This window comes from Aotus nancymaae, unplaced genomic scaffold (assembly GCF_030222135.1).
Source record: "Aotus nancymaae isolate 86718 unplaced genomic scaffold, 86718_ANA_hifiasm-v0.15.2.pri h1tg000053l, whole genome shotgun sequence".
Taxonomy (NCBI): domain Eukaryota; kingdom Metazoa; phylum Chordata; class Mammalia; order Primates; family Aotidae; genus Aotus; species Aotus nancymaae.
This window is the reverse complement of record NW_026988467.1, coordinates 14,072,815-14,097,839: the sequence shown is the minus strand read 5'-3', so window position 1 is coordinate 14,097,839 and position 25,025 is coordinate 14,072,815. Positions and strand designations below refer to the sequence as shown.

Genomic DNA, 25,025 nt, shown 5'->3' with positions numbered 1-25,025 from the left:
CCTGGGAGCCCCTAAATCCTGCAATTACTGACCCCCATGTGTCAATCACCAGCAGTGATGTTTGCCTCAAACAGATAATCACTGGGATCCTGGCCAAAGGCAGGACTGGGTGTAAGGGTATAGAGTGGGCGGGGGGAAGAGTGGGAGAGACTCTGAGCTTCCTCCATCCAAACAGCCATCGTGGCCGAGGAATTCAAGGCGGGAGGTACCCACACCGTTCCCAGTTCAATCAGCAGCCAGGAGGGGGCCCTCACAGACTGGCAGGTCCTCTTGCACTGCCCCTGGGAGTCTGTCCTGACTCACCAACTCTGCCACTCGCTATATCATGTGACTTCAGGAAAGCCACGCCCCTTCTCTGTCTGTTTCCTTCTGTTAAATGGCTTCATTGGGTACTGCCCCACGTGCCTCATGGAGCTCATTGGAGAGGCTCAATTCAGACACGTGACTGGGAATAGAGGCGGTGGTGGTGGAGGGAAACTGCCCCCAGGGGTCAGGTGGGTCTGCACTGAATTCCAGCTCTCCTGACCATTAGCATGCAGTCCTGGGACAGTTACTCTGAACCTTGGTTGTCCCATCTGTGAAATGGACATCAGTCCCCTGCCTCTCGGGGCTGCTGTGAGGGCCGGATGAGGTCATAGCTGCCCAGTGTCCGGCACGCGGTCAGTGCTCCCTAAAGGGCCAGTTTCTGAAACATCGTTCCTGACATGGAGTGGAAATTCCACTACTCCCACCCTCCAAGTCCTGGTCCCCACCAGCCCTCAAGGTGAACATCGCCTCTGCCAAGCTTAAAGGCCACCCGTTTCTCCCATGTTTTAAATGTCCCCTACCCTGCAGATAGGGTCAGGAAGAGAGTGGATTAAGGACAGCAAAGCACCTTGGGGAAACGTTGCCACCTAGGAGGGGGGTCTCCCAGGCAGCAGTGTCCCTCCACTGTCCTGCCTTCTCTCTTTCATTCAAAGTGGCAGATTCCCTAGTCAACCTTCAGCCTACATATGGAGAAACTGAGACCCAACTCAGCAGAACTGGGACAACTCTCTCTATAGGGGGTCTTGGGAAGCAAGAGAAGGAGTAACACTGGCCCATGTGGTGCCCACTGCAATGACAGGAGTCAGGGGTTATGGTTATCCCCATTTCAGAGATGGCAGACAGAGGCCCTGGGGGGTGACACGGCTCTCCAAGGACACAGGGTATGTGTCTGGAGCTTGCAGAACTGGGATTCAAAACTAGCAGTCTGGTTCCCAGGCCACTGTGCTGCCCAGTGCGCCAGAGAAAGAGGCTGTTGGGCCCCCCAGGAACTAGACAGCTGCCTTCCCGCAACCTCTCCCACCCCACTGGGACCAGCTCACATGGCTGTCGTTGAGGTCATTGCTGGGGGAGTTCATGACCACGATGATCTCCAGACTCGCGTCAAAGTGCCACCGCCTGGTGTCTGCACGCTCCCGGCCCCTCTCCATGTCGGGAGAGATGTAGATGTCCACGCCAGGCGTCCCATAAACCTCGAACATTTCTGTGCCCTCAGGCACTGACCTGGGCAGGACAGAGAGCCATGGGCAGTGCTGAAGGAGGTATCTTTTGTTCAGATGTTTGAGTTTTGGCTCAAGCCCTGCTTCCTCCACAGGAAGAAGTTCTTGACTACACAGATCCCTCAGATCCGCAAGGAGTCAAGCCTGGAGCCCACACAAACATATACACAGTTGGCTGGGTGCAGTGACTCACTCCTGTAATCCTAGTACTTTGGGAGGCTGAGGTGGGAGGATCACTTGAGGTCAGGAGTTCGAGACCAGTTTGGCCAACATGGTAAAACTCGGTCTTTACTAAAAATACAAAAAATTAGCCGGGCGTGGTGGCATGCGTCTGTAATCCCAGCTACTGGGGAGGCTGAGGTGGAGAATCGCTTGAATCCAGGAGGCAGAGGTTGCAGTGAGCCAAGATGGCACCACTGCACTCCAGCCTGGGTGACACAGCAAGACCCTGTCTCAAAAAACAAAGAAACCAAAAACATATACACAGCCTCACGTTTTAAGGCCTGTGTTCATTAACATTGCCCTTGTGAGTTTCTTCACCACCCACCAGAATGGTGAGCTCCTCAGAAGTCAGAACCCAGCCATGTGCTAGATAAATCCCCAGTGCAGGGCTGGGCATGAAGAGCCCAGTGAACACCAGCCAGTTCTGAGAGCTTTAAAAAGAGCCATTCTCACCCCAAATCCCAGCACACGTCTCCTTAGCAGGTGGGAAAATATCCCTGGTCTCCCTGGGAAGGGAATTCCATCTGGTGGAGTGTCCGCTGCATGCCGGGCACCTGGCACAGGCAGCTTCCTCCACTCTCACAAGCTGTAAGGTGAGCAGTATCATCCCCATTTGACACACAAGCAACTGAGGCTCAGGGAGGCCTAGTGACAAGCCTGAGGTTGCACAGTATCAAATGGCAGAGGCAGGTGTGCGCCCAGGTCTGACTCCAAGCCCATGCTGTCCCACAGCTCTGCAGTGTCACCCGGGAAACTTGGCCGGATTTGGTCAAACAAGCAGGCATTAATTGCAGGTTTAAAATATCTGCGAAGTTATCTGGCCCTGAGATCACATTCCTCTCATTCCTGCTAGTCTGGGGTCCTCCTTGGAAACCAGCCCATGCCTCCTTTGACTGTGGGGTACCCGCTGTGCCCTCAGGTACTGCCTGGCTGGGCAGATCCACCCACGGCCCTCCCCAGCTGAGGACCAACAGTGCCCAGGGCAGCCAGGTGGGGCTCAGGGCCACAGGATCACAGCTCAGTGGGAACCTATGTAGGGAGAGGCCACTGTGAGCTGGAGGGTTTCCTGGAGGAAGCAGCACGCACTCCCCCGGGGGATAACAGTGGCTGACACTTGTTAAGCTCATGCTCTGTCCCAGCCCATCATGCAATCCTCTCAATAACCATAGAAGGGGGGCGCTACCTATCATTATCTCCCATTATACAGATGGGAAAACCGAGGTTAAGTAACTTGCCCAAGGTTTGTGGTGGGGCTGGGATCCGAACCCAGGCCATCTGGCTCCTCAGTCCACACTCTTGCCCACCACCTCCCCAGGAGTCATAATAACAACAGTATCCTAAAACCCAAAGCCCCCAGCCTCTGCACCCTTACCACGGCAGGCCTGGTTAAGCTTTTTTGTACATTAGCTCATCGGATCCTCACTGCAGCCCCAGGATGAGATCATTACTCCTGTCTACACGTGGGGAAACTGAGGCTCAGGATACATAGAGGACTCCCCCAAGTTTGCACAGCTGGCCACCTCCCCCCCTTTCCGTCTCCCCTCGGAGTAAGGCAGACCTCCCCTGAAACACCCTCCTCACTCTTCCACCAGCATGATTCTCATATATCTCAAAGCAGCTTTTTTATAAAAAGGGAAATAAACCAAGCCCAAGCTGCTCTCCATCAGGCGGGTCCCACTCTGGTGACTGGGCCCCTGACCGACACACCCAGTTCTCCTCCTAACCAGGGCTGCCAGATTTGGCAAATAAAAATATAGCATGCCCAGTTTTTGGACTTGAATTTCAAATAAACAACCAATTATTGTTTGGTAATCCCATGAAGTATTTGGGATATACTCACACTAAGCTGCGATTCAGATAATTATTTATCTGAAATTCAATTTTAACTAGGCATCTTTTGTTTTATCTGGCAACCCAACTCACAAAGCCTGTAATTTCCAGGGCTGGTGGAGCCTGCTGGCCTGTTCTGCCCTGGGTGTTCTGCCTTGGGCAGCCCCCGACAGGGAAAATGGCAAAACCAGACAGAGAGGCATGAAGACACAGAGACAGAGAGATAGGGACAGAGAGACTTGGAGAGACCCAGCGAGATGGAGACTCAGAGAGAGGGAGTCAGAAAGACAGACACAGGAAGACAGACCCAGCTAGGAAGAGCAGCCTCTCATACTCCCGGGAACACCCTCAGCTCCTCCCTCATCCCCACTCCCAAGGCACCTGACTTCCACCACCCAGGAAGCCTTTTTTTTTTTTTTTTTTTTTTTTTTTTGAGATAAAGTCTAGCTCTGTCACCCAGGCTGGAGTGCAGTGGTGCAATCTCGGCTCACTGCAACCTCCAGCTCCCAGGTTCAAGCTATTCTCATGCCTCAGCCTCCCAAGGAGCTGGGACTACACAGCCCACCACCACAGCCAGCTAATTTTTGTATTTTTAGTAGAGAGGGGTTTCATCATATTAGCCAGACTGGTCCTGAACTCCTGACCTCAAGTGATCCACATGCCTCAGCCTCCCAAAGTGCTGGGATTACAGGCGTGAGCCACTGCACCCGGCAGAAGCCTGTAAACTTTTTATGGAACTCCTTCAACCCCAACGCTGTTCCTTGGGACCCAAGCATCCATGGGCGAGGGCTGAGCACCCTTGATGGTCCTCTGGTACAAAAACCCCACTCGGTCCCCAGGCTGCAGCCCCTGGGTGTAGGGTATCTCAGCCCGGCGCTCCTGCACCCACCTCTGTTTGCCAGGCTCTCTGTGAGATGCTGGGGGATTCCCAATGAAGACTGAAGCACCTCCGCCCAGGAGGGTCCCCAGGGCCATGGTCTGAAGGTGAACAAGCTACATCTGAGGTTGGGGAAGGGAGGGGCCACAGAAGCCTAGGGCTCAGGTGGTGCTGGGACCAGAGTCAAGAATTAGTTTCTAGACCAGGCTGGGTCACACATCAGCCAGCTGAGCTTGACTAAATCACTTAGTCTCTCTGGGCACATTAACCTCACCTATAAAGTGGGATAATGACACCTACTTGGCCAACCTCATGGGCAATCATGAAACTCAAGTGCGATGATAGATAGGAAAGGCTTGGAACACCATTGGCCGAGGGCAGGAAAGGGGTCATTAAATAAAGTAAATGAGAATGCAGGAAACAGGTGGATGGAGGCAGGGCGAGAGAGTGCGCTGGGCGGCTGGGGCAGGTTCCGGGGGAAGAGGAGACATAGGTGAAGGTTTCAGCATGGAGCCTTCGGAGGTCCAGTTTAGATGCAGGCTGTAACAGGCTTGTTTTCATTTCATCCCTGTGTCATGGGGAGCCAGCGATGGTTCTTGATCAGGAGGGGCAACGTGTTAGAGCCGTGGCGAGGTACTTGAGCCTGTGGTCTCTGGGGCCAGGCAGCTGGGTTCAAATCCCAGTCCCACCGCTCACTAGGTGTGTGACTTTGACTGAGTGACTGCCTCCCTCAGCGGCAACATCTACATCTACCTGGTGGGGATGAAGAGATTAAAGGAACTAGTGTGGGTAAAGCTCTCAGGATGAGCAAATGTTATGCCCTCATTTCACTGCTGGGGAAACTGAGACCCAGAAGAGAAGTGACTAGAAGGTACGGCTGCTGACTCCTAGTCCAGTGCTCGTGCCTGTCAAGAAAGCTGTGTTGCAAAAACAAAAGGGGTGGCTGCTGGGAGGAGATCCTGCGTCAGGTACGGGAGGATCTAGTTTCCCATTTCCTAGAGAACAGGGGAAGAACTTGGAGCCTCACTTGGACAAAGTTCTTCCTCTGATCAGGCCACCCGAGCTGCCAGCACGACTGAGTTGTCACATGCCGGCTTCTGGGCTGCTCTAGGCAGTGCTCCTGGTCCAGCCCTGGGCTCAGGGCCTTGGACCCTCCTCTGCTGAGGCTGTCCATGTACAGCCCTGTCCAGGGCTCTCCCAGCCCCACACCCTCCCGGCCAGCCCAAGAACTCAACTGCTCCCATGGCACAGCCAGCCTAAGACGGTGACTCGGGGGCAAAACGTGGTAGGGTGGCCAACAGCATCTGTTTGCTGATACTAAGGCTGTTCCTGATATAGAATTTGCTAAGCTAAAGCCTGCAGGGTCCCAGGCAAACAGGAACAGGTGGCCTCCCTAAAAGTGGCCAGCCTCAGACCCACCTTGCTGAAAATGCAGATTCTTAGAAGTGCTACAGGTAGGACCCTGGAACAGGCATTTCAAGCCATTCTGATGCTCGCTGGCATCTGAGAATCGCAGCTTAGAGGGTTGTCTCAGAAATGCTGGGGCCTGGTCCCCCCAGTGAGTGTAGAGTTGACTCAGTGTGAGCCCTCCCCGTCATGGGAACCAAGTTGGGTCTTCCTCTGTGCTCTCGTATCACCCCTTCAATGGTGAGAAGGAGGATGGGACATTGGTGATGAAGGTATCCCCCACAGCCATAGGACATGTGTGCTGTTACCCCCACTTTACAGATGAGAATACTGAGCTTCGGAGACAGCAGGTGATTTGCCCAAAGTCACACAGCTAGTAAGTGACAGAGCCAGGACTCACAGCCAGCTCTGTCCCCACTCCCCTGCAAACCCAAACCCACCCTCTCCCTCCATGGACTCAGGGCCTGGACTTCTGGGAGAACAAAACCAGACATTTTAGGAGCTGAGAAACTGATGGGAAAGGTCCCCATGTCTGAACACAGAAAGGTTGACGAGATGACCAACAAGGTCCCCACCAAGCTGGACTGCGGGGGCAGAGGAGACCAAGACCCAGGCAGCTGGGATTCTGGGTGGCACTTCCGGCTGCCCCTCCCCCAGTCAGCGAGGATCCCAGACCCTGCCATCCTCATCAATAGAACCGGGTTCAGAAAACCACAGTCCCACCGTAATCCTGGGTGGCCCTGCCCCACCCCACCCCTGGAAAGTGGCAGCCACGTACACCCTTTTCCCAAATCCCCATATTTTAGAGTAGAAATGCACCAGCCCGCCAGGACCCAGCTCTCTGCACAGGCAGTTCAGAGCGCCTGCATCAAACAAAATCCAATGTTGACAGAGTGGAAGCTCCTTTGTCAAATCAGGGAGGGGACTCAGAGGCCTCCATGCCTGGAACTTGATACCTGCTATTCTATGCCAACCCCTTCAGGGTCCATATGGGGAAACTGAGGCCCAGGGGTAAGCAGAAAGTTGCTCAAGATGAAATAGTAGTCATCATGTAGTAATCACAGCAGCAATGGCCTGGCTCCATGAGGCAGCCTCTGCCGAGAAAGGGGTGACATGAGCTGTTTGTCCTCCCAACGACGGCAGCGGCTCGCAGCGCCAGCTGCACATCCATCCCCAGCGGATCCTGAAAAACCTAGGGTGCTGGGGCCCTTAACAGATGAGTTGAATCAGGTTTCCCAAGGTGGGGCCTGGGCATCAGTTATTTTATGGGTCCCCAGGTGATTGAAACCATCTGCCAGGGTTGAAAGCCTCTGAGCTGGAGAAAAGAGGAGACGGATGGCTCATCGCCAGGTGTGGTCCCTTAGAAGACACCTGGTAATGGAAAGAGGGGCCTCACTATAGGAAGCCACCCACGGAACCCTGCGCGGGGTACCTTAGTGGTGGCTTCCCTGCCTCCTGTCTTTTTCACGTGCTGCTACTTGAGGTCATTCTGAGGTGCGGGAGCTGCGGACCCCCTCAGGTCAAGGTTGCGCCCTCTTAGAGGTGTCTGGGTTGCCGTCAGAACAGACTCTGCTGCCCTCCAGGCTGCTGTGTGTGTCCTGCCCCTCTGCAACCATGTAGATGGGACCTGACCCTTCCGGGGTCTTCTGACTGTGGGGCCTACACAGCCATGGATCTGGGAATACCTGGAGCTCTGGGGCCCTCAGAGCCAAGTCTGCCAACACAAAGGCGCCACAAGCCGCACCAGGACCCCCAATCCAGGCTAGTCTCAGCACGTATGTGATTCAGTTTCTCCTTCACCAATAGTCAGAGATCCTCCGTTTGAATCGAAAGATCTGGTTTCTTGTTTTAGCTCTGTCCCTAACTTTCTATGTAACCCTGAGCAAGTCACTTCACACTCCGGGCCTCAGTTTCCCCAACTAAAAAATGAAGTGGTGAGTAAGACCCCAGAGATGTCTCACCGAACCAGCCTGGGGACTGCTCTCCAAGCCCACCTGTGACGAATCCCAAAGGTGACCCTTCACGGGCCCTCAGCCACATGAGCAGCCACAACCCAACAGACTCCAGGAAGCATTTCCACATGTTACAGGAAGGCCCAGTAGGAATGGGTCCAGTCTTTTCTCACCATTGGGCCAATGATGGAGGCCCTGGGGGTGGCCCTCCCCACCAGAGGTCATCCTGGGATTTTGATTTTGCTTGTTAAGAATGAAACTGGCTGGGCACAGTGGTTCACACCTGTAATCCCAGCACTTTGGGAGGCTGAGGCAGGCAGATCACCTGAGGTCGGGAGTTCAAGACCAGCCTGATCAACATGGAGAAACCTCGTCTCTACTAAAAATACAATAAAAAAAAAATTAGTCGGGAATGGTGGTGCATGCCTGTAATCCCAGCTACTCAGGAGGCTGAAGCAGGAGAATCGCTTGAACCCAGGAACCAGAGGTTATGGAGAGCCAAGATCGCACTATTGCACTCTAGCCTAGGCAACAAGAGCGAAACTCCTTTTCAAAAATAAAAAGAAGAAGAAAACCGAGCCAGATGCAGTGTTTCTCGCCTGTAATACCAACACTTTGGGAGGCTGAGGCAGGCAGATCACTTGAGCCTAGGAGTTCGAGCCCGGCCAACATGGGCAAAACTCTATCTCTACACAAAATACAAAAGTTAGTCGGGCATGGTGGTGCATACCTGTAGTCCCAGTCACTCGGGAGGCTGAAGTGGGAGGATCACTTGAGCCTGGGGAGGTCCAGGCTGCAGTGAGCCAAGATTGCACCACTGTGCTCCAGCCTGGGCGACAGAGTGAGACCCTGTCTCCAAAAAAAAAGAAAGAAAGAAAGAAAGAAAAAAGAAACCAGCTTTCTTCCTGCACTAAGATTTTGTGCTAAGGTTTGCGCTGATGCTTGAGCCTCGAGAAAGAGCTGTGTGGAACCAAGCAAACCTGGGCGGTGGAACTTGATGGGATCTGGGTTCAAGTCCCACAGCCCCGTGGGATAGCGCTTGTCAGGCCACCATCCATCTGAGCCTGCCTCCAGTTGCAGGGAGGAGTTAACGAGTCACCAGACGCCCAGTACATGGCTCAAGGCACCAGGGTACCCTTCCTTCCCTTTCCCCATCCTAAGACTCACTGCTCAGGAAAGAAAAGCCCCCATACCACACTTGGGTCATCTCCAACTCCTGAAAGTCAAGAAGATAAAGTTGAATCCACTGCCACAGATGGAGAGGCCCAACAGACTTGCTTGTGCTCATCCTTCAAGGCTCTGATTGGTGCCCCTCCTCCAGGAAGCCTACCCTGACTCAGCTATGCTCATTTCTCTTTTCTCAGTTCCTTCTCCCAATACAGTCCAGAGGCTGTTCCCCAAACATCTTGCATATGGCAGGTTTGGGGATGCTTAAGGCTGCCCACATGCCCAGGACAAACCCTTACACTAATGATGATGATAATGGTGACAGTTACCATAACTGAATGTTCACCACGAATCAGTATTAGTTACATGCTTTGCACACACCATATCATTCAATCCCCCAACTGCCCTTTGAAGTAAGGCCAAATTGGGTGCATCTGGGCTCTGCCACTCACAGGCTGTGTGACCTTGGGCAAGTTGTTTAACCTCTCTGTGCCTCTGTTTTCTCATCTATAAAATGATGATGATGACAGTGCCCACTTTAGAATTTTGTGAGAATTAGTTAACATATGGAAAGTGCTTAGGACAGGCACTGCTGGGGAGTGGCATTAAATGTCATTGCTGATATTATTATCATCCCCAGGCGACAGGTGAGGAAACAGAGACTCAGAGAATTTAAAGGACTTTCCCATGGCCAGAGAGCTGGGACGTCACAGAGCCAGGACTGAGCCACCATACCTACTGCCCTTTCTCTTGTTGGCTCATAGGCTGAGCACCCGGGATTGTTATGTCACAGCATCTCCAAGCCAGGAGGAACCTCAGAGCTAACTCGGTCCTGCCGGCCTTCCCACAAGGAGTTCTTTCTGCAGCATCCCTGCAAGAAGGTTGTCCAGCCTCGCTGGCTTCTCCGAAGGGAGGGGCTGCTTGTGCATCCCTGTGTGTATCCCCAGAGCCTGCACTCATCCTCCAAGGCTCCAACTGGTGCACACACTAGACCCAAAAGAACACTTGAAGAATGTGTGAATGAACGAACGAGGAGCTCTCCACCCCCACCCCTGGGGCGTTTGGCCATCAGGGCCCAAGAATCCCTCATTTGAAGATATCAGAGCTTGCGTCCCCCACCCTGTGGCTGTCCCACCCATGGCCTTCTCTGCAAACCTCCAGTGTTGCCCAGGTAACCCCAGGAAGCTGTACCTTTGCTCTCATTGCCCCAATCCATCCTCTATCTTCTAAGGAAGCTTTGCGGGGGAGGCGCCAGCCCCAGGCTTCCCGGGGCAGGTCAAACCAGAGAGAGACACATCTGCCCAACGGGCACGAGGCAGCAGGGGCAGGTGAGTCACACTATGGCATGCAGCCCAGTTACCCCATGGCAGGCAGGCAGTGGTGCCAAGTGGCAGATACCCCTCCTTCCTCATCATCCTGGGGGTTCAGCCTCCGTGGCTGCACCTTCCTTCAAGAACCACCGAATCCCCTTTCTCCTCCTCACTGCCCACCCACCCAATGCCAGGCTTTAGGTCCCGGTGCCTAGCTGGGCTGGCTCTGCTCCAGACTTGGTTCCCTCCTGTGACCAGCTCCTCACCCCCTCTCATCCAATGCCCTGGATCAGCCCCATCGCTGCTCCCGACTAAGTTCACCCCGAGTTTTAGAGTCTTAGTCTCGGAGACTAGTTCTCAATGGGTGGGATATTTTGCTCCCCAGACCAGGGCACATTTGGCAATGTCTGGGGACATTTTTGGTTGTTACCACTGGGGAATGTGCTGCTGGCACCCAGGAAAGAGAGGCCCAGAATGCTGCTCTCCATCCTATAGTGCACAGAGCGGCCCATGACAAGGAGGTACCGTGTCAGTAGTGCCGAGGTTGAGGAACCTGGCCCGAAGAGAGGCTGGGAGACTTGAGAGGTGAGAGCTGCCCACGGCACCCTCCCCTCCCAGCATCCTGATTACCTCGGACCTGGGACCCTGGAGCCTCCCCCAAAAGCCACCTGGTGGTCCCCAGAGCCCAGCTCCTAAAACCCTACCTAACCCTTTTTTTCTTCCTAAGAGAGAGAAGACAGGGCCTCGCCTCCCTCCACCATGGGCCTTAAAGGCATGATCTGGCACACAGCAGAGGCATGATGTATGGGCACTGAATGTCTGGAGGAAACCAGGTCAGACATCTCTATTTTCCAAGTATCAGAGCAGCTAAAAGTGTAAGACTCTTGAGTGAGACCACAAGTGGGTTTAAACCCTGGCTCGCCACTTAGTAACTGTGTGACTTGAGCAAATGGCTTGCCCTCTCTGCCTCCGTTTCTCATTTGTCTGATGAGATAATGCTGATAGTAAACCTAGCTCACAGGGTTGTTGTAAGGGTTAAATTCAAGATTACAGTTTGAAGTTAACTCAAGAGACTTGCGAAGCTCTTAGAATACTGCCTGGCACACAGTAAGTGCTATGTATTCAATTATTTTTTTTTAAATGATTCACACTCTGTTTATGGGCTTATAGGCTCAGGAGGGGGCTGGGGATATCTACCGTTTCTATTCTTGTGTGCCCCAGAGAGATCCTCAGCCCAACCTGCAGGATCCCTTGGACATAGAAAAGTGCCATCTCTTCGTGGCACCAGCCCCCTCCACGCCCCTGGTCTGGAGCTCAGCCACTGAAGCCTCTCCTACCCCGTTCAGCCTCCCAAACTTCAAATTCCCTGGCTGGGGTCTTCAGGAAACCCAGCTGACCAAGAGGAGGACCCAAGCTTCCCTGATTGGCTGCTGTTCCAAGGCCAAGCCTGGGGAGTGGCCCCTGAAGAAGCCTTGCCCAGCCTGCAGGGAGGAAGGTCCAAGGCCATCAGCACCAAGGGCCTGCAAACCACTAGGCCTCTGACTCTTACCCATAAATGTCCACGAGGGTCTCCACGCCAGCCACACACACCACGCTGGTGGGATGCTCCAGGCACACACGCACGATTCTCTGCAGCGGCATGCTGGTCTCGGACTTAGCTGTGGCCGCCAACCCCAACGCTGCCTCTGAGGCCCCTTGGGATGAGGTTTAAAAGCCCCTAGCCCCACCCCTCCAGCCCAGGGTGCCAATTCATTGGCTCCAGTCATGAAAGCCCCGCCCCCTCCCAGAACTGAGAGCTCAGGATTGACTGGAAGGGACCCAATATTTGCATATGAACCTGTTGTCCCGACCCCAGCACTCCGGGAGTTGGTTTCTTGGGAAGCAAGTCCCCACAGGTACCTGGCTAGGGACCAGGAACTGCTGGGGGCAGGTGCTGTTGAGGGGGTTCAGATATATATGATATTGATCTTGGATGCTTCTTGCCCCGTCACTTCCATTTTCTGAGACAATATGGTTTAATGGGGAGCTTCCTTACTCTGCTGGGGAAGCTGGTGAAAATGCGGATTCCCAGGTCTGTTGTCCAGTCTGATGCAGCAAGTTAAGGGTGCAGCCTGGTCTCTGGATTTTTTTTTATAAGGACCCCAAGCATTTTGGTGCCCTTCGAGAAACACCAGCCCTTTTTTTTTTTTTTTTTTTTTTTTTTTTTTTGAGCATGGATTTTAGAGGTAGGTCTGGGTCTCAGCCCTGCCTCAGTCACTTCCTGGATGGGTGACCTTGGGCAAGTTTCTTAATTGTTCGTGCCTCACTTTTCTCATCTGAAAAATGGTTGCAGCGAGGCCTCAACGGGCCAACCTTGGTAGATCTCTGGTATGGAGTTTGTATTACTACTGTTGTTATTAGGTCCCAAAAACCTCTAAAAGGGGTAAATGGTGAGGACGAGAACTCTCTCCAGCGGGAGAGGGGAGCTTGGCATGTCAGAGTAGGAAGGCTCGGTTGTCAGGTGTGGAAACTGAAGTCAGAGGGGCATTCAGGCTCCTGGAAGAGCCGAATAAGGGCTCTGGGGAGAGGAGTCCTGGGATCGATGCAGGCTCCATCGTGCACCCAAAATAGGCCCTTGGGTGTCAGTGTGCCCTCTCTTGAAGCCTCAGTTTCCTCATCTGTAGAAAATGCAGCTAATCACGGACTCTGGCGGTAATAATAGCGAAGACGCGCCCTGCCTGGCGGAGGCTCGGGAGGTGCTGAATAGAGGTTTCCTCCCTTCTCCCTGGCAGGGCTGACAGCCTGAGGCAGGATGGGGACCAGGATGCGCTCCCCAGCATCCCCAGCTGGGCCATCTGCACCAGTTCAAGGACCTCAACAGGACCCTAAGATTGTCATTCCCATGTCCCAGTTTCTGGGAAGGACTTTCTTTCCAAGGAGAGCTGCTGGGCTGCTGGGTCAAGTGACAGCTTCACTTTTTTCAGCTGTGAAATGGCTTGATGGCTGACTCAGCCCTGGGTAAGAGTTCACGCTCAGGAGGAAGCCTCAGTCTCCCTAGCCTTCTTGTGAGCACAGATGGGGAATAGATGCAGAAAGTGGGGGCTTTCCTTGGGGTGCTGGCCCACTACCTACCTCCTTCTCAGAGAACTGTATGTGCCTTTGGAAGGAGACTCATGACTTCACTTCTCCCCAGGTAATGCCAGCTTTTAGAAACAGATCTGTGACTAATTTGGACTGAAGTGTCAATGACTAATAGGCAGCAACTTTTTGCACTCTTAGTCCACAACAAAAGCTAAAATAAAGTGAGTGAGCATCAAAAGGTGTAATTTGAGGCAGCAGCAAATGTGTAGGATGAAAGGGTGATATTTTCAGACATCCAAAATCCCACCACCGAAGCTGGGTAACTTAGAAGCTTCAGAGGCAAAAATGGAAAGGAACTGGGCCAGGCACAGTAGCTCACACCTGTAATCTCAGCACTTTGGGAGGCCAAGATGGGAGGATCACTTGAGCCCAGGAGTTTGAGACCAACCTGGGTAACATAGCAAAACCCCACCTCTACAAAAAATAAATTAGCAATTAGCTGGGCATTGGGGCCTGTGCCTGTAGTCCTAGCTACTCAGGAGGCTGAGGTGGGAGGATCGCTTGAGCACAAGAATTCAACGCTGTAGTGAGCTGTGATTGTACCACTGCATTCCAGCCTGAGTGACAGAGCAAGACTCTGTCTCAAAACAAAACAGAAGGAGAATCACTGTGGCCTGTGGCCCTGGGAACCAGCCCCGCTGGGGAACTCCCACCTATGTTAGTAGGGCCCAGTCTGCCTCCCCTGACCTGTTCTCCCTGAGAGATGGAGGAGATGCCGAAGGAAGAGAGGAGAGAGGAAGAGGCAGGATCCATCCCTCCCCTGATCTGATCTCCATCTCAGCAGGGCCATCAGCCCCAGGGCAAGAGGCATGTGCCAGTCGTGCTGCTGAATCAGCCTGCTTGGCACTGCGGGGTCTCCCAGCTGAACACGGGCTGCCTGTGACAGCAGACATCGAGCCACGCAGCTGGAGGATGGTGGGTGGAATTGGAAGCAGGCTTTTCCATTTCCCTCCCCTCTTCCCCAACCCAACAAACAGACCAGGAGACAGCCCTGTAAGAAATGCATGTCGACGGTTTTATTGATCAGAATGGAGGTGACTGGTCACCCAGAACATTCTCAGAGCCAACACCAGGGCCCCTCGGTGGCCCAGCAGCAACTCCAGGGCTTCCCACGCTCAGCGTGGCCCCGACCCCCAGCCCCATCTCTGCAATGCCCACTCCCGTCCTACCTTTAGCTCTTTCTCGGGGGAATCCCAGCCCCAGCTCACACCCTCGGCCCCTGCAGAGCCTCCTCCTCCTTCTTGACTCAGCGCAGGCGGGGGTATGAGCCTGAGCAGAGGGTGCTCAGGCTGAAGCAGGAGCTTGCAAATGGGGTTCTATAGAACCTTCCAGAAGGGGATTTTCAGATTCCTGCTCACCCACTTTAACCACAGCAGTTCCAGGCTAGCTTTTGTTGATGAAAAGAGTGACAGTAGTTGGCTCAGTGTGAGGTCTCACGAGGGGCCACCAAAAACCTAGATGGGCAGAGGCCCTAGGGCCAACTGCCCTACACTGGCCTCACTGGCATCGGGGGAAGAGGATAGGCTGGCTTCCTCCTGCCTGGGCCCTGCAGCCCAGCTGAGCCAGCTTGCCTGTGCATGTCTCAGTGACCTCACCCAGGGCTATTAACCTCCAGTGGCAGCTGTCTTCCCTACTGTGGGAGGGGACGCAGGGCTGCCACAGCGGTTTATTCAGGGGGTGAAACCCAAGCTACGTGCAGGGTCCCTGGGTTGCTGAGAGAGACCGGACCAGCCTTCCCCTCCCACTGCCTGCAGAACAACAGGGAATCATTAAAGGCCATTAAAGGAAATTAAACTCCACCTTCAGAGATAACCCAATTTCCCCAACACACACACACACACCCTCTTCTAACATCTGGGACCCCACCCCTGCTACATCTGGAAGTGCCAGCTCCCTTCAAATCCAGAGTCCAAAATCCCAGCCCAGGAACCCCAGGCCATGGACACCTCTGGGCCCAAGATCCATCATCACACACTCTGCCTTCTCTGCCATCCCGACCTCGTTCCCTCCTGCCCCGTCTTCCTTTGTGTATCCTCCGGCCTCACGTTGACCTCTCAGCATTTCTGAGCTGGGAAAAGCCTGCTCTGGTAATTAAAGGCTTTCCAGAAAGGTAACAAGCACTCTTCTGAGGTCGGAGTCAGTTATTAAAATTTTGTTGTCTTTTTTTTTTTCTTTTTAAAATCAGCCCTTGGACACAGGGTTTTTCCGTCCTTATTTTCCACACACAGCTGAAGGGTGCTGGATGAGGGTGGAGGTAAGTGTCACAGTCTTGGGTCCCTTTTGGGAGAAGAAAGCTGGAGGGGAAGAGGATGTTTCTAACCTCCTTTCCTAGTCTTCCAAGAGCAGAGGCAGACTGGTGCCTGGCACACCAGACCCCAGGTCGTCCAGGCCCCATTCCTGGCGCAGACACAAAGTCGTTATCCTTGTTCCCCAGGGAGGCTTCAGAACGGAGGGGGAGCAATCCGAAGTGGGGCCCATCTGCCCAGGCCACCCACAGCGTTCTCCAACACACTCACATTGTCGATCCAGAGCCTCTGGAGGCTGTGGGTGGGGAAGAGGTGCTTCTCGGGTTCGGTGGGCCACTCCAGAGGCATGGGTGAGTGGTACCCATCCCCGTGTCCTGGTGCCCATGGTGGCCAGGATGTTTGCAAAGTGCCAAGGCTCCCCCAAGAGAATGGAAGCCAGGTGGTTGTTCCTTGCCCTCACCCTGGCGGGGTCACCCAGCAAGAGGGCAGAGAGGATGGAGAGTGTGGGCGGGCTCAGGGCACCATGTTCCACCACTTGAAGGGAAAGGGCTTCCTGCGCACGTTGGTGCCACAGTGGATCTCCCCAAGCAGCTCGTGGTAGGACAAGTAGTCGTCGATGAAGATGCAGCGCAGGCCCAGCGGCTCCAGCAGGGACCGCACCCTCTCCTCCAGGCAGCAGTGGCCGTCGATGATGGGCCCGTAGGGCTTGGGGATGCCCAGGTACTTGCCTAAGACCACCATGTTAACCTGCAAGAGAGAATAGGCAAGAGGAAGGCTGCCTGGCTGTGACTGCTGTACAGCCGGGGCCCCTTCTGGGCTCTGGCTATGGCCAACCCATTCCCAAGAACCTGTCCCACCCTTCCCAGAACCCCTAATCCTAACCCATTCCCCAAGACCTCTCCCACCCTTCCCAGAACCTCTAATCCTAACCCATTCCCCAGGGCCTGTCCTACCCTTACCAGAACCCCTAACCCTAACCCTAACCCCAGTCCCCAGGGCCTGTTCCATCCTTGCCAGGACCCCTAATCCTAACCCTAACCCCTAACCCCTAATCCTAACCCCTAATCCTAACCCTAATCCCTAACCCTAACCCTAACCCTAACCCTAACCCAGTACAAAGGGCAGACTTGCCAGTACAGTTCCTGGGTGCTCACTGTGGGTCGGGCACCAAGCTGCACATCCTTGCCAGAATGGGACAGGCCATTCTGGGGAATGGGTTGACCATACCCAAGCCCAGAATGGGCTCTAGGACCGGGGCTTGCTCAAGAGCTAGGGTCTATGAATGCAGAGGACAAAAAGATTCAGGATTGAAAATGAGGTTGAATAACAGCCAGGGCTACCAGGAACTTTGTACATTAAAAAAGAGGAACCACTTCTCCAACACTTTCTTCCATCTATGAGAAAATTGTCATAGTATAGCAACTTCGTGAGAACAGGAGATGTTCGTGCCATCTGCCAGAAACTTGTACAACGAATATACACGCCTACAAGGCCTATGGTCTGAATGTCTTCCAAAGTGTGGTGTGCTTTTGCAGTGCACAGCTTGCTCAACTGTCTTTGGCAGCCCTGATCATTGTTACGGTTTATTCAGCATCTTCTATGTGCCAGATGTATCATCACTAAATCTCACAGCCTCGCTCTGAAGCTGTGGCTCGGACAGGTTAAGTCACATCCTCAAGTCCATACACAGCCGGAGAATGGTGAGACTGACCTTTGGACTTGGATCTGACTGATGCCAAAACCCACGCTCTGTATCTTGCCAGAATGTGGTGCTGTGGCCCCCTGCGGGACTGAGGAGTTGAGGCAAGGGGCTGAAAGCCTGTGGGGACACTTGAGTTTATCTCTGGGGGCACCTCTGCTTCCCTTGGTTGTGGACCTGGCTTGGGGCCCTAATCCTGGGGATGAGAAGTCTCCCCCATGCAACGGTATAGGGGTTTCTTAGAGGAAGTCTCAGCTCAGGTTAATGGCAAGAGGTCATAAGGGGCGACCCTTAGTGTTCAAAGGGAACTCTGGGTATGCTCTCTAGAGGGCAGTTCTGGGCTATTTTGGGTGGGAGGTGGGGCTGTCCTGGATTCTGCCCTCAAACTCTCCGTGCTCTGCCCACCGCCCTCAAGTCTGCCCCACCCTCATCCATGGCCAGGACCAACACAATGCTGGAGGGTCCCGTGAGGTCAGTCCCCTGACCTTGGCCCTAAACTACCTCTTTGCCCACTAAGGGACCAGAACATGCTGGGGCGAGTGAGGTTAGGCATGCAGGGGGCAAAGGGCAGAAAGAGGAGCAAGGAGCCAGGACCAGGGCCAGCCAGGCCTCTGCTTCCTCCTGAGTGAAGAGTCATGGGATTGGGGGCTGGTCCCAACTCCGCCACTTGCTCACTGTGTGACCTCAGACAAATGACCCACTCTCCTTCTAAGCCTCAGTTGCTCCACCTGACAAACCAAGGGGGTTAACTGAGTGTTTCCTATGGGACCCTCCAGTGAAGACAAGCTGGGATCCTTCTACGGAGCCAGAACTGAAGCTAGGGAATCCCCACAGGGTGACCAACAGGCAGGGGGCTTCCAGCAGACAGAGGCCAGGCCACAGCCCGAGAATGGCTGACCAAGGGGTCGTGGGCTCCAGCCTAGGCCCTCCCCTGTCCCTCAGCCAGAACCAGAGCCTAACAGCCCCTTAGCGCTTTGCCATCCACCACAGTAGCCACCGGACACATGTGGTTGTTTAAATTAAAATTAAACTTGCATAAAGTTACGATTTTTTTTTTTTTTTTGAGACGGAGTTTTGTTCTGTCACCAGGCTGGAGTGCAGTGGCGCCATCTCGGCTCACTGCAACCTCCACCTCCCGGGTTCAACCAATTCTCCTGCCTCAGCCTCCCAAGTATCTGAGACTACATGCATGCGCCACCACACCCAGCTAATTTTTGAATTTTTAGTAGAGACGGGATTTCACCATGTCAGCCAGGATGGTCTCAACCTCTTGACCTCATGATCCACCCGCCTCAGCCTCCCAACGTGTTGGGATTACAGGCGTGAACCACCGCGCCCAGTCATAAAGTTACAATTTCTCTTCTTCACCGACACTAGCCACATTTCAAGTGACCCGAAGCCACGCGTAGCTGAGTGGCTACTGGTTGTGCAGATGTAGAACATTTTCATCATCACAGAATGTTCTAACAGACAGCACTACCTTCAAGCAGCGGTTCTCAATCAGGGCCGATTTTGTCCACGAGGACATTTTTGGTTGTCACAACTAGGTGGGTGCTATTGGCATCTAGTGGGTATAGACCAGGGAGGCCATTAGACATCCTGCGAGGCACAGCCCAGCATCTACAACAAAGGCTTATTCAGCCTAAAATGGCAACAGAGCTACAGAGTCGAGAAATCCTGCCTGGGGGTCTCTGCCAGGACCTAGAGGCTAGAATCCCACCTTGAGGATCAGGAACGCACACGGGTCCTCCCGACCTCCTGCAACCTGCATCCGGATCCCAACATGCACTTCCAACCCTCAGCTTGTCCCATGAGAGGGCTCCAAGATAAAGACTGCAATCTGAAGAAAGAAAGTCTATCCTCGTCCCGGGGGACTATGCTCCCCAGCCGCCAACACCCCAACATCTTTTCCCAAGAGGTTAATGGGCACTTGGGCCAGGCCTGCCCTGATAGCATCGCTCAGGCCCCTCCCAGGTGAGATCACATCTGCTCATCTCCTTGTCAGCTGCCCGGTTAATGAGAGTCAGTGAGGCCACCGCCCGCCCCGCCTGCCCCGCCTGCCTGACACAGGACCCCCACTGGGGAGCAGCAGGTGAGGGGCCGTGGTGGGGAATACAACAGGCAGCTGAGATCCAGAGACAGAAGCCTGAAACATTTGGAAGCAAACCACGCTTTCTTTTCCCATTTGGGCGAGAGGAAAAAAAGTACTTTGTGGCGGGACATCCTATGCCCTGTAGGATGTTTAGTGAAATCCCTGTCTTCCACCCACCAGATGCCGGGGCACCCACCTCACTGTGGCAATAAAAATCCCCTGGGGGCAAAATTGCCCTGGTTGAGAGCCACTGATGGAAATGTTCTCTATATGCACAAAAACAGACCCTGGAGAGGTCCGCAGAGCCCTCCAGCCTCTGTACCCACCTGCCCCAGGCCAGGAACAGCTTCTTCTCAGACCCCAGCAGACACCCCCCAGGAGGACCCTGCCTAGGGCTCTCACCATGTCTGGGAAGAAGGCTTCTGCATATGAGCCGTTCAGGAAGAAGAGCTGAGGAATGTCCACGATGTCACTCTCCACCAGGCCCAGCTCCCGCTTCAGCACGTCACGGTTCCAGTCAATGCATCTCTGGGGAAGGAGGCAGCTGGGCAGCCCGGGACCAGGAAGAACAAAACGCTGGCCAAGCACCTACTGTGCGCCGGGCCTATTGTGTAAAGCCCTCTGGGCCTGCTAGCTCCTTCAAGCCTCACAAAAGCTTTCTGCAATAGAAGCCATTGCTATCCAGGGGAAACTGAGGTTTAGGCAACCTGCCCAAATGTACAAGGCTAGGAAGTGGCAGAGCCGGGGTTCAAACCCAGGCAGTTTCTGGTTGCAAACGTCCTTGTCAGTACAACACACTGACACAGCCACAGTGTGGCTGATGCTCCTGTCCCTTCTCAGCAGTTTAGGAGAAAGTGTGGGCACCGCTGGGGAGGGTTAAGGGGCCTCCTCCCATTTACAAAGCACCGACTCTGTGCTAACCCCTTCACCCTGCATGGGGCAGGCACTTTCTATCCTTAGGGCAAGCCCTGCCTTTCCTGACCTCTTGTTTCGACTGTTCTCACAGAGTCCCCCTGACTCTTCCCTACCCCACCTCTGGGCCCCACAAGGTCCTATGTCCCCACCACATCTCTCTCACTTCACCAAACTTCTCAGATGAGAACTCAGATTTGCTTCCGTGGAAATAGGTCATTGCCCCAGAGCAGGGCCAGGTCTCCCTCACTAGGCTGGGAGCTCCCTGAGGGCATGGCTCTGTCTCTTCCATTAGACTGTGGGTTTCTGAAGGCAGAGGCTCTATCCTACCCACAGGCCCCAGCAGCCCCCAGGACCATCAGAGCTCCAGAGCCGAATCCCCCACCTCCCCACCCCGCCACCCACCCCAGCAGTTCCTGGGGCTGCTTCTCCCTGGAAGGGAAAGGACCTCTTAGAGCACCCAGTGGTCCTGCCCCTCACCTGTGCATGAAGACTGTCTCTCTGGAGGCGTCTGTCCGCCAGCATCTCATTAATGCTTCTTTTTGCCTTGTACTCTAACCCTGCAAGAAGAGAAAGACAGTACATAGCTCAGGGAGCACTTCCTGGAGGCCCTCTTGGGCCTGGGGCTACATAATCCAGGCCAGGATTTCTCTCCTACCTCAGAGCCAGGGTCAGAAGCCAGGATAGAGAAAGCCAGGGACTAACAACCCCGATGGGACCAGGCCCTGGCTGCAAGGAAACCTGGTGATGCATGAGAAACCCCTAAGGAAGTGACTCTAGACTAGGAGCCTAAAAATTATGGCACAGCTACCATTATTGAATGTCCGCCACACTCTGGGCATCCTACTTAATTTATTATTAATCTCTATAGCAATTATAGGAGGCATTAATTATCACCTCCAATGCAGAGAAGAGGAAACTGAGGCACTGAGAAGTTCAGAACACACCCCTGATACCACAGCCAGCAAATGGTGAGACCAGGATTTTCATCCAGGGCTATCCTTGCGGACAGCGACACCACATCCATTCCAATGCTCCGTTCCCCAGGTGAGAACACGGAGGCTGTGGTAAGGAAGGGAAGTGGGCCAGCCAAGCCCTAGAGGGTCTTCAGCTCCTGCAGGGAGCTCTGCAGAGGGGCCCTGACCAAGCCTGGCTTCTCCTCCTTCCTCTCTCAAGCCCCCAGCCCTGCTGCTCCCTGGCTGCACAGCCCTGGCCAAGCCAATTCTCCTCTCTGAGCCTCAGTTTCCACTCCTGTGAACAGGGATAAGGAAGGGGGAGGAGAGATCAGATGGGAGCGAGAACAAGAACAGGCCTGGCATAGACTGGCACCCGGGGCGCTCAGGCTTCTGTGCCTTTCCTCTCCTGAGCGTGGCCCAGGTACTTCCCCACCCAGCAGATACATGGGGACCCAAGAAAGGGAGAGTGGGTGTCAGGCTCTGAGCTCAACTGAGAGATCTGCAGGAGCAGGGGCTGGACCCAGGGCTGGTGATGAAAGGGCAGGGTCCCCCAGGGTGGCCGGGTCATTGGCACTCACCATCAAACTGGGCCGCCTCCCCGTAGCCCTCTTCCTTCTTCTCTTGGAAGAGTTTGAGGCAAGCTCTGGGGCTGGCCAGGAGCAGCCGGAAGCCCTGACACAGAGGGAGGGACAAGGGCTCAGTGGACAGGCTCCCCCTAGACACAGGACACCCCAGACTCAGGAGGGCCTGACAGTGCTTGGGACTCCCCCCTCCCACTCAGTCTGCACACCAGCCGCAAAGCACTGTCTGCAGCTCTCCCGGACCTCCAGGCTGGTTCCCACCTCCAGGACTTTGTGCTCTTCTCCCTCCCTGGAGGCCCTTCACGTGTTGCCCACCAGGGCATTCTGATTTCTTCCTTCAAGGCCCAATTCAGGGCCTGAGTGCGGTGGCTCACGCCTGTAATCCTAGTACTTTGGGAGGCTGAGGTGGGTGGATCACCTGAGGTCAGGAGTTTGAGACCAGCCTGGCCAACTTGACAAAACCCCATCTCTACTAAAAATACAAAATATTAGCCAGGCATGGTGGCGGGCACCTGTAATCCCAGCTACTCAGGAGGCTGAGGCAGGAGAATCGCTTGAACCTAGCAGGCAGAGGTTGCAGTGAGCTGAGATAGTGCTATTGCACTCCAGCCTGGGTGGCAGAGCAAGACTCTGTCTAAAAAAAAAAAAATTAAAATTAAAAAAAAAACAACAATTCAAATGTCTCCTCCTTTGCTGTCAGAGCTGTCCCTAGCAGAGCCACATTGGGCTGTAACCTCTGGTCACTGGGAGGCCTCCCCTCCCAGGCTGCTGGCTCCCTGACCAGGCCTTCCCCAGCCACCTCTGCAAGCCTTACTGTAGAGGCCCAGAACCCGGATTTAAATCCTATCCTGACACCTGTAAGCCGGGTAAGCTTGGATGGGTTAATGGCCCTTCTGAGCCTCCATTTCCTTACCTGTAAAATGGGGCAATAATAATCGCACCCACGTGATGGGCTTGTGGAGGATTAAATAAATTAAAATGTGAGTATTTGGCACATAGTAGGTGCTCAGTAAATATTACCAATTATTATCAATATCATTCCTGGCTCTTGGCTAAGGAATTTGGGTCCAGGAAGTGTGAGGATGAGCGTGTCAGGGTGCCCTGACCCCAAGGATGTCCCGATCCAGAGCTTACTCAGGACACAGGGTTGAGCTGGTTTCAGATGGCTTTGCCCTGACTCATCCCGTCAGGTCAGACCGGGGCACAGGTGGCTCAGGCGGGGAGGGAGGGAACACACCTTTTGGTCAGAAGTAGGCACAAAGGTCAGGAACTCGTCCACGTGGCCCACGGCGAGCCAGTCCGAGTAGAGCTCCACGGGTGCCTGCACCTGCTGGGCCTTCAGGAAGTTCCGCACCACCCTGGCCATCTGCCGCCCGCCGGACCTGGCCAGGAGGGAGAGTGCGGGGCAGTCACCTTGTGCCTGGGAGGCATCAGACCTTGCCTCTGAGTCATCGTCAGATCTGCCACCAGGGGGCGGAATTGCTCAAAGAACACTTTAAATGTGAGGCACAGAGGTTGGAGAAGCCAAGACAGCAGAGAATGGATTGTGCATTTGTTGATCACCTACTGTGTGCTAGCCTTAGGGTCCTCGCACTAAGTGTCTTGTTTAATCCTCCTGATGACCCTCATATACTTACAAATACCAGCCCCTGGTTACATCTGAAGCGCGCTCTGCCAAGCTCTCTGGCCTCACTCCCCCTTGTTCCCCTCCTTGCTCACCTGGCTCCAGACCCACCAGCCTCCCTGCCGTTCTGCTATCTCCGGCCTGCTCCTGCCTCAGGGCCTTCACACGGGCTGTTCCTTTTTTTTATTTTTTATTTTTTGAGACAGAGTCTGGAGTGCTCTGTCGCCAGGCTGGAGTGCACTGGCGCCATCTCTGCTCACTGTAACCTCCACCTACCAGGTTGAAGCAATCCTCCTGCCTCAGCCTCCCAAGTAGCTGGGACTACAGGCGTGTGCCACCATGCCTGACCAATTTTTTGTATATTAGTAGAGACGGAGTTTCACCATGTTGGCCAGGATGGTCTTGATCTCCTGACCTCGTGATCTGCCTACCTGGGCCTCCCAAAGTGCTGGGATTACAGGCGTGAGCCACTGCACCCAGCCTGGTTGGGCCGTTTCTACTCCCTGGAATATTGGAATATTCTAAATAGCCACATCTTTAAATGCCTTTTTTTTCTTGCTTGCTTTTTTTTTTTTTTTTTTTTTTGAGACAGAGTCTCACTCTGTTGCCCAGGCTGGAGAACAGTGTTGCAATCCTGGTTTGCTGTAGCCTCAACCTCCTATGCTCAAGCAATCCTCTCACCTCAGCCTCCCGAGTAGCAGGGACTACAGGTGTGTGCCACCACACACGGCTAATTTTTGTATTTTTTGTAGAGATGGGGTTTTGCCATGTCACCCAGGCTAGTCTTAAACCCCTGGATTCAAGCAGCCCACCCACCTCGGCCTCCCACAGCACTGGGCCTACAAGTGAGGACCACTGTGCCCGGCCTCACTGCCTCTTTTCCTTCAAGGCTTTGTTTCAACATCAGCCTTGCTGAGACAAATACTCATGGACATGTGCCACACACATGCTTTACCCAAGCGACCTCATTTATTTATTTATCTCTTTTTTCGAGATGGAGTCTTGCTCTGTCTCCCAGGCTAGAGTGTAATGGCACAATCTTGACTCACTGAAACCTCCGCCTCCCAAGTTCAAGCCGTTCTCCTGCCTCAGCCTCCCAAGTATCTGGGATTACAGGTGCCTGCCACCACGCCCAGCTAATTTTTGTGTTTTTCAGTAGAGATGAGGTTTTGCCATGTTGGTCAGGGTGGTCTCGAACTCCTGACTTCAGGTGATCCACCCGCCTCAGCCTCCCAAGGTGCTAGGATTACAGGCCTGCGGCACCGTGCCCTGCCCAAGCAACCTCATTTAATCCTTATAGCAGCCCTATGGGGTTAGGACTATTACTGCCCCCATTTTACAGATGAGGAAATTGAGGCCCAGAAAAGTAAAGTTATATGCATTTGTTTGTGTATTCATACTATATTCGTACATATGATAGGATGTGCTTATTTGTTTTGTTCACTGATCGTCTGTTTCTCTCTGCTAGAATGTTTGGTTGTTTCGTCCATTGCTAAGGTCAGAAGCC

General features: G+C 53.9%; 2 protein-coding genes across 2 annotated transcripts in view; both read right to left on the bottom strand.

Annotated features, from left to right (window-relative positions):
* Window positions 1-11,969, bottom strand: part of PADI3 (peptidyl arginine deiminase 3) — a 38,480-nt gene extending 26,511 nt beyond the window's left edge. The window contains exons 1-2 of the mRNA XM_021668320.2: window positions 11,838-11,969; window positions 1,347-1,527 (exon numbers count right to left, since the gene is read on the bottom strand). Of these exons, the coding sequence (XP_021523995.2) occupies window positions 1,347-1,527; window positions 11,838-11,929 (273 nt within the window). The 5' untranslated portion in view covers window positions 11,930-11,969. The remainder of the gene's footprint in view (window positions 1-1,346; window positions 1,528-11,837) is intronic.
* Window positions 11,970-14,400: 2,431 nt separating this feature from the next.
* The window catches only part of PADI1 (peptidyl arginine deiminase 1), a 44,575-nt gene continuing 33,950 nt past the window's right edge, over window positions 14,401-25,025 (bottom strand). The window contains exons 12-16 of the mRNA XM_012439741.2: window positions 23,132-23,276; window positions 21,892-21,985; window positions 20,838-20,917; window positions 19,848-19,973; window positions 14,401-16,401 (exon numbers count right to left, since the gene is read on the bottom strand). Coding sequence (XP_012295164.2) covers window positions 16,168-16,401; window positions 19,848-19,973; window positions 20,838-20,917; window positions 21,892-21,985; window positions 23,132-23,276 — 679 coding nt within the window. The 3' untranslated portion in view covers window positions 14,401-16,167. The remainder of the gene's footprint in view (window positions 16,402-19,847; window positions 19,974-20,837; window positions 20,918-21,891; window positions 21,986-23,131; window positions 23,277-25,025) is intronic.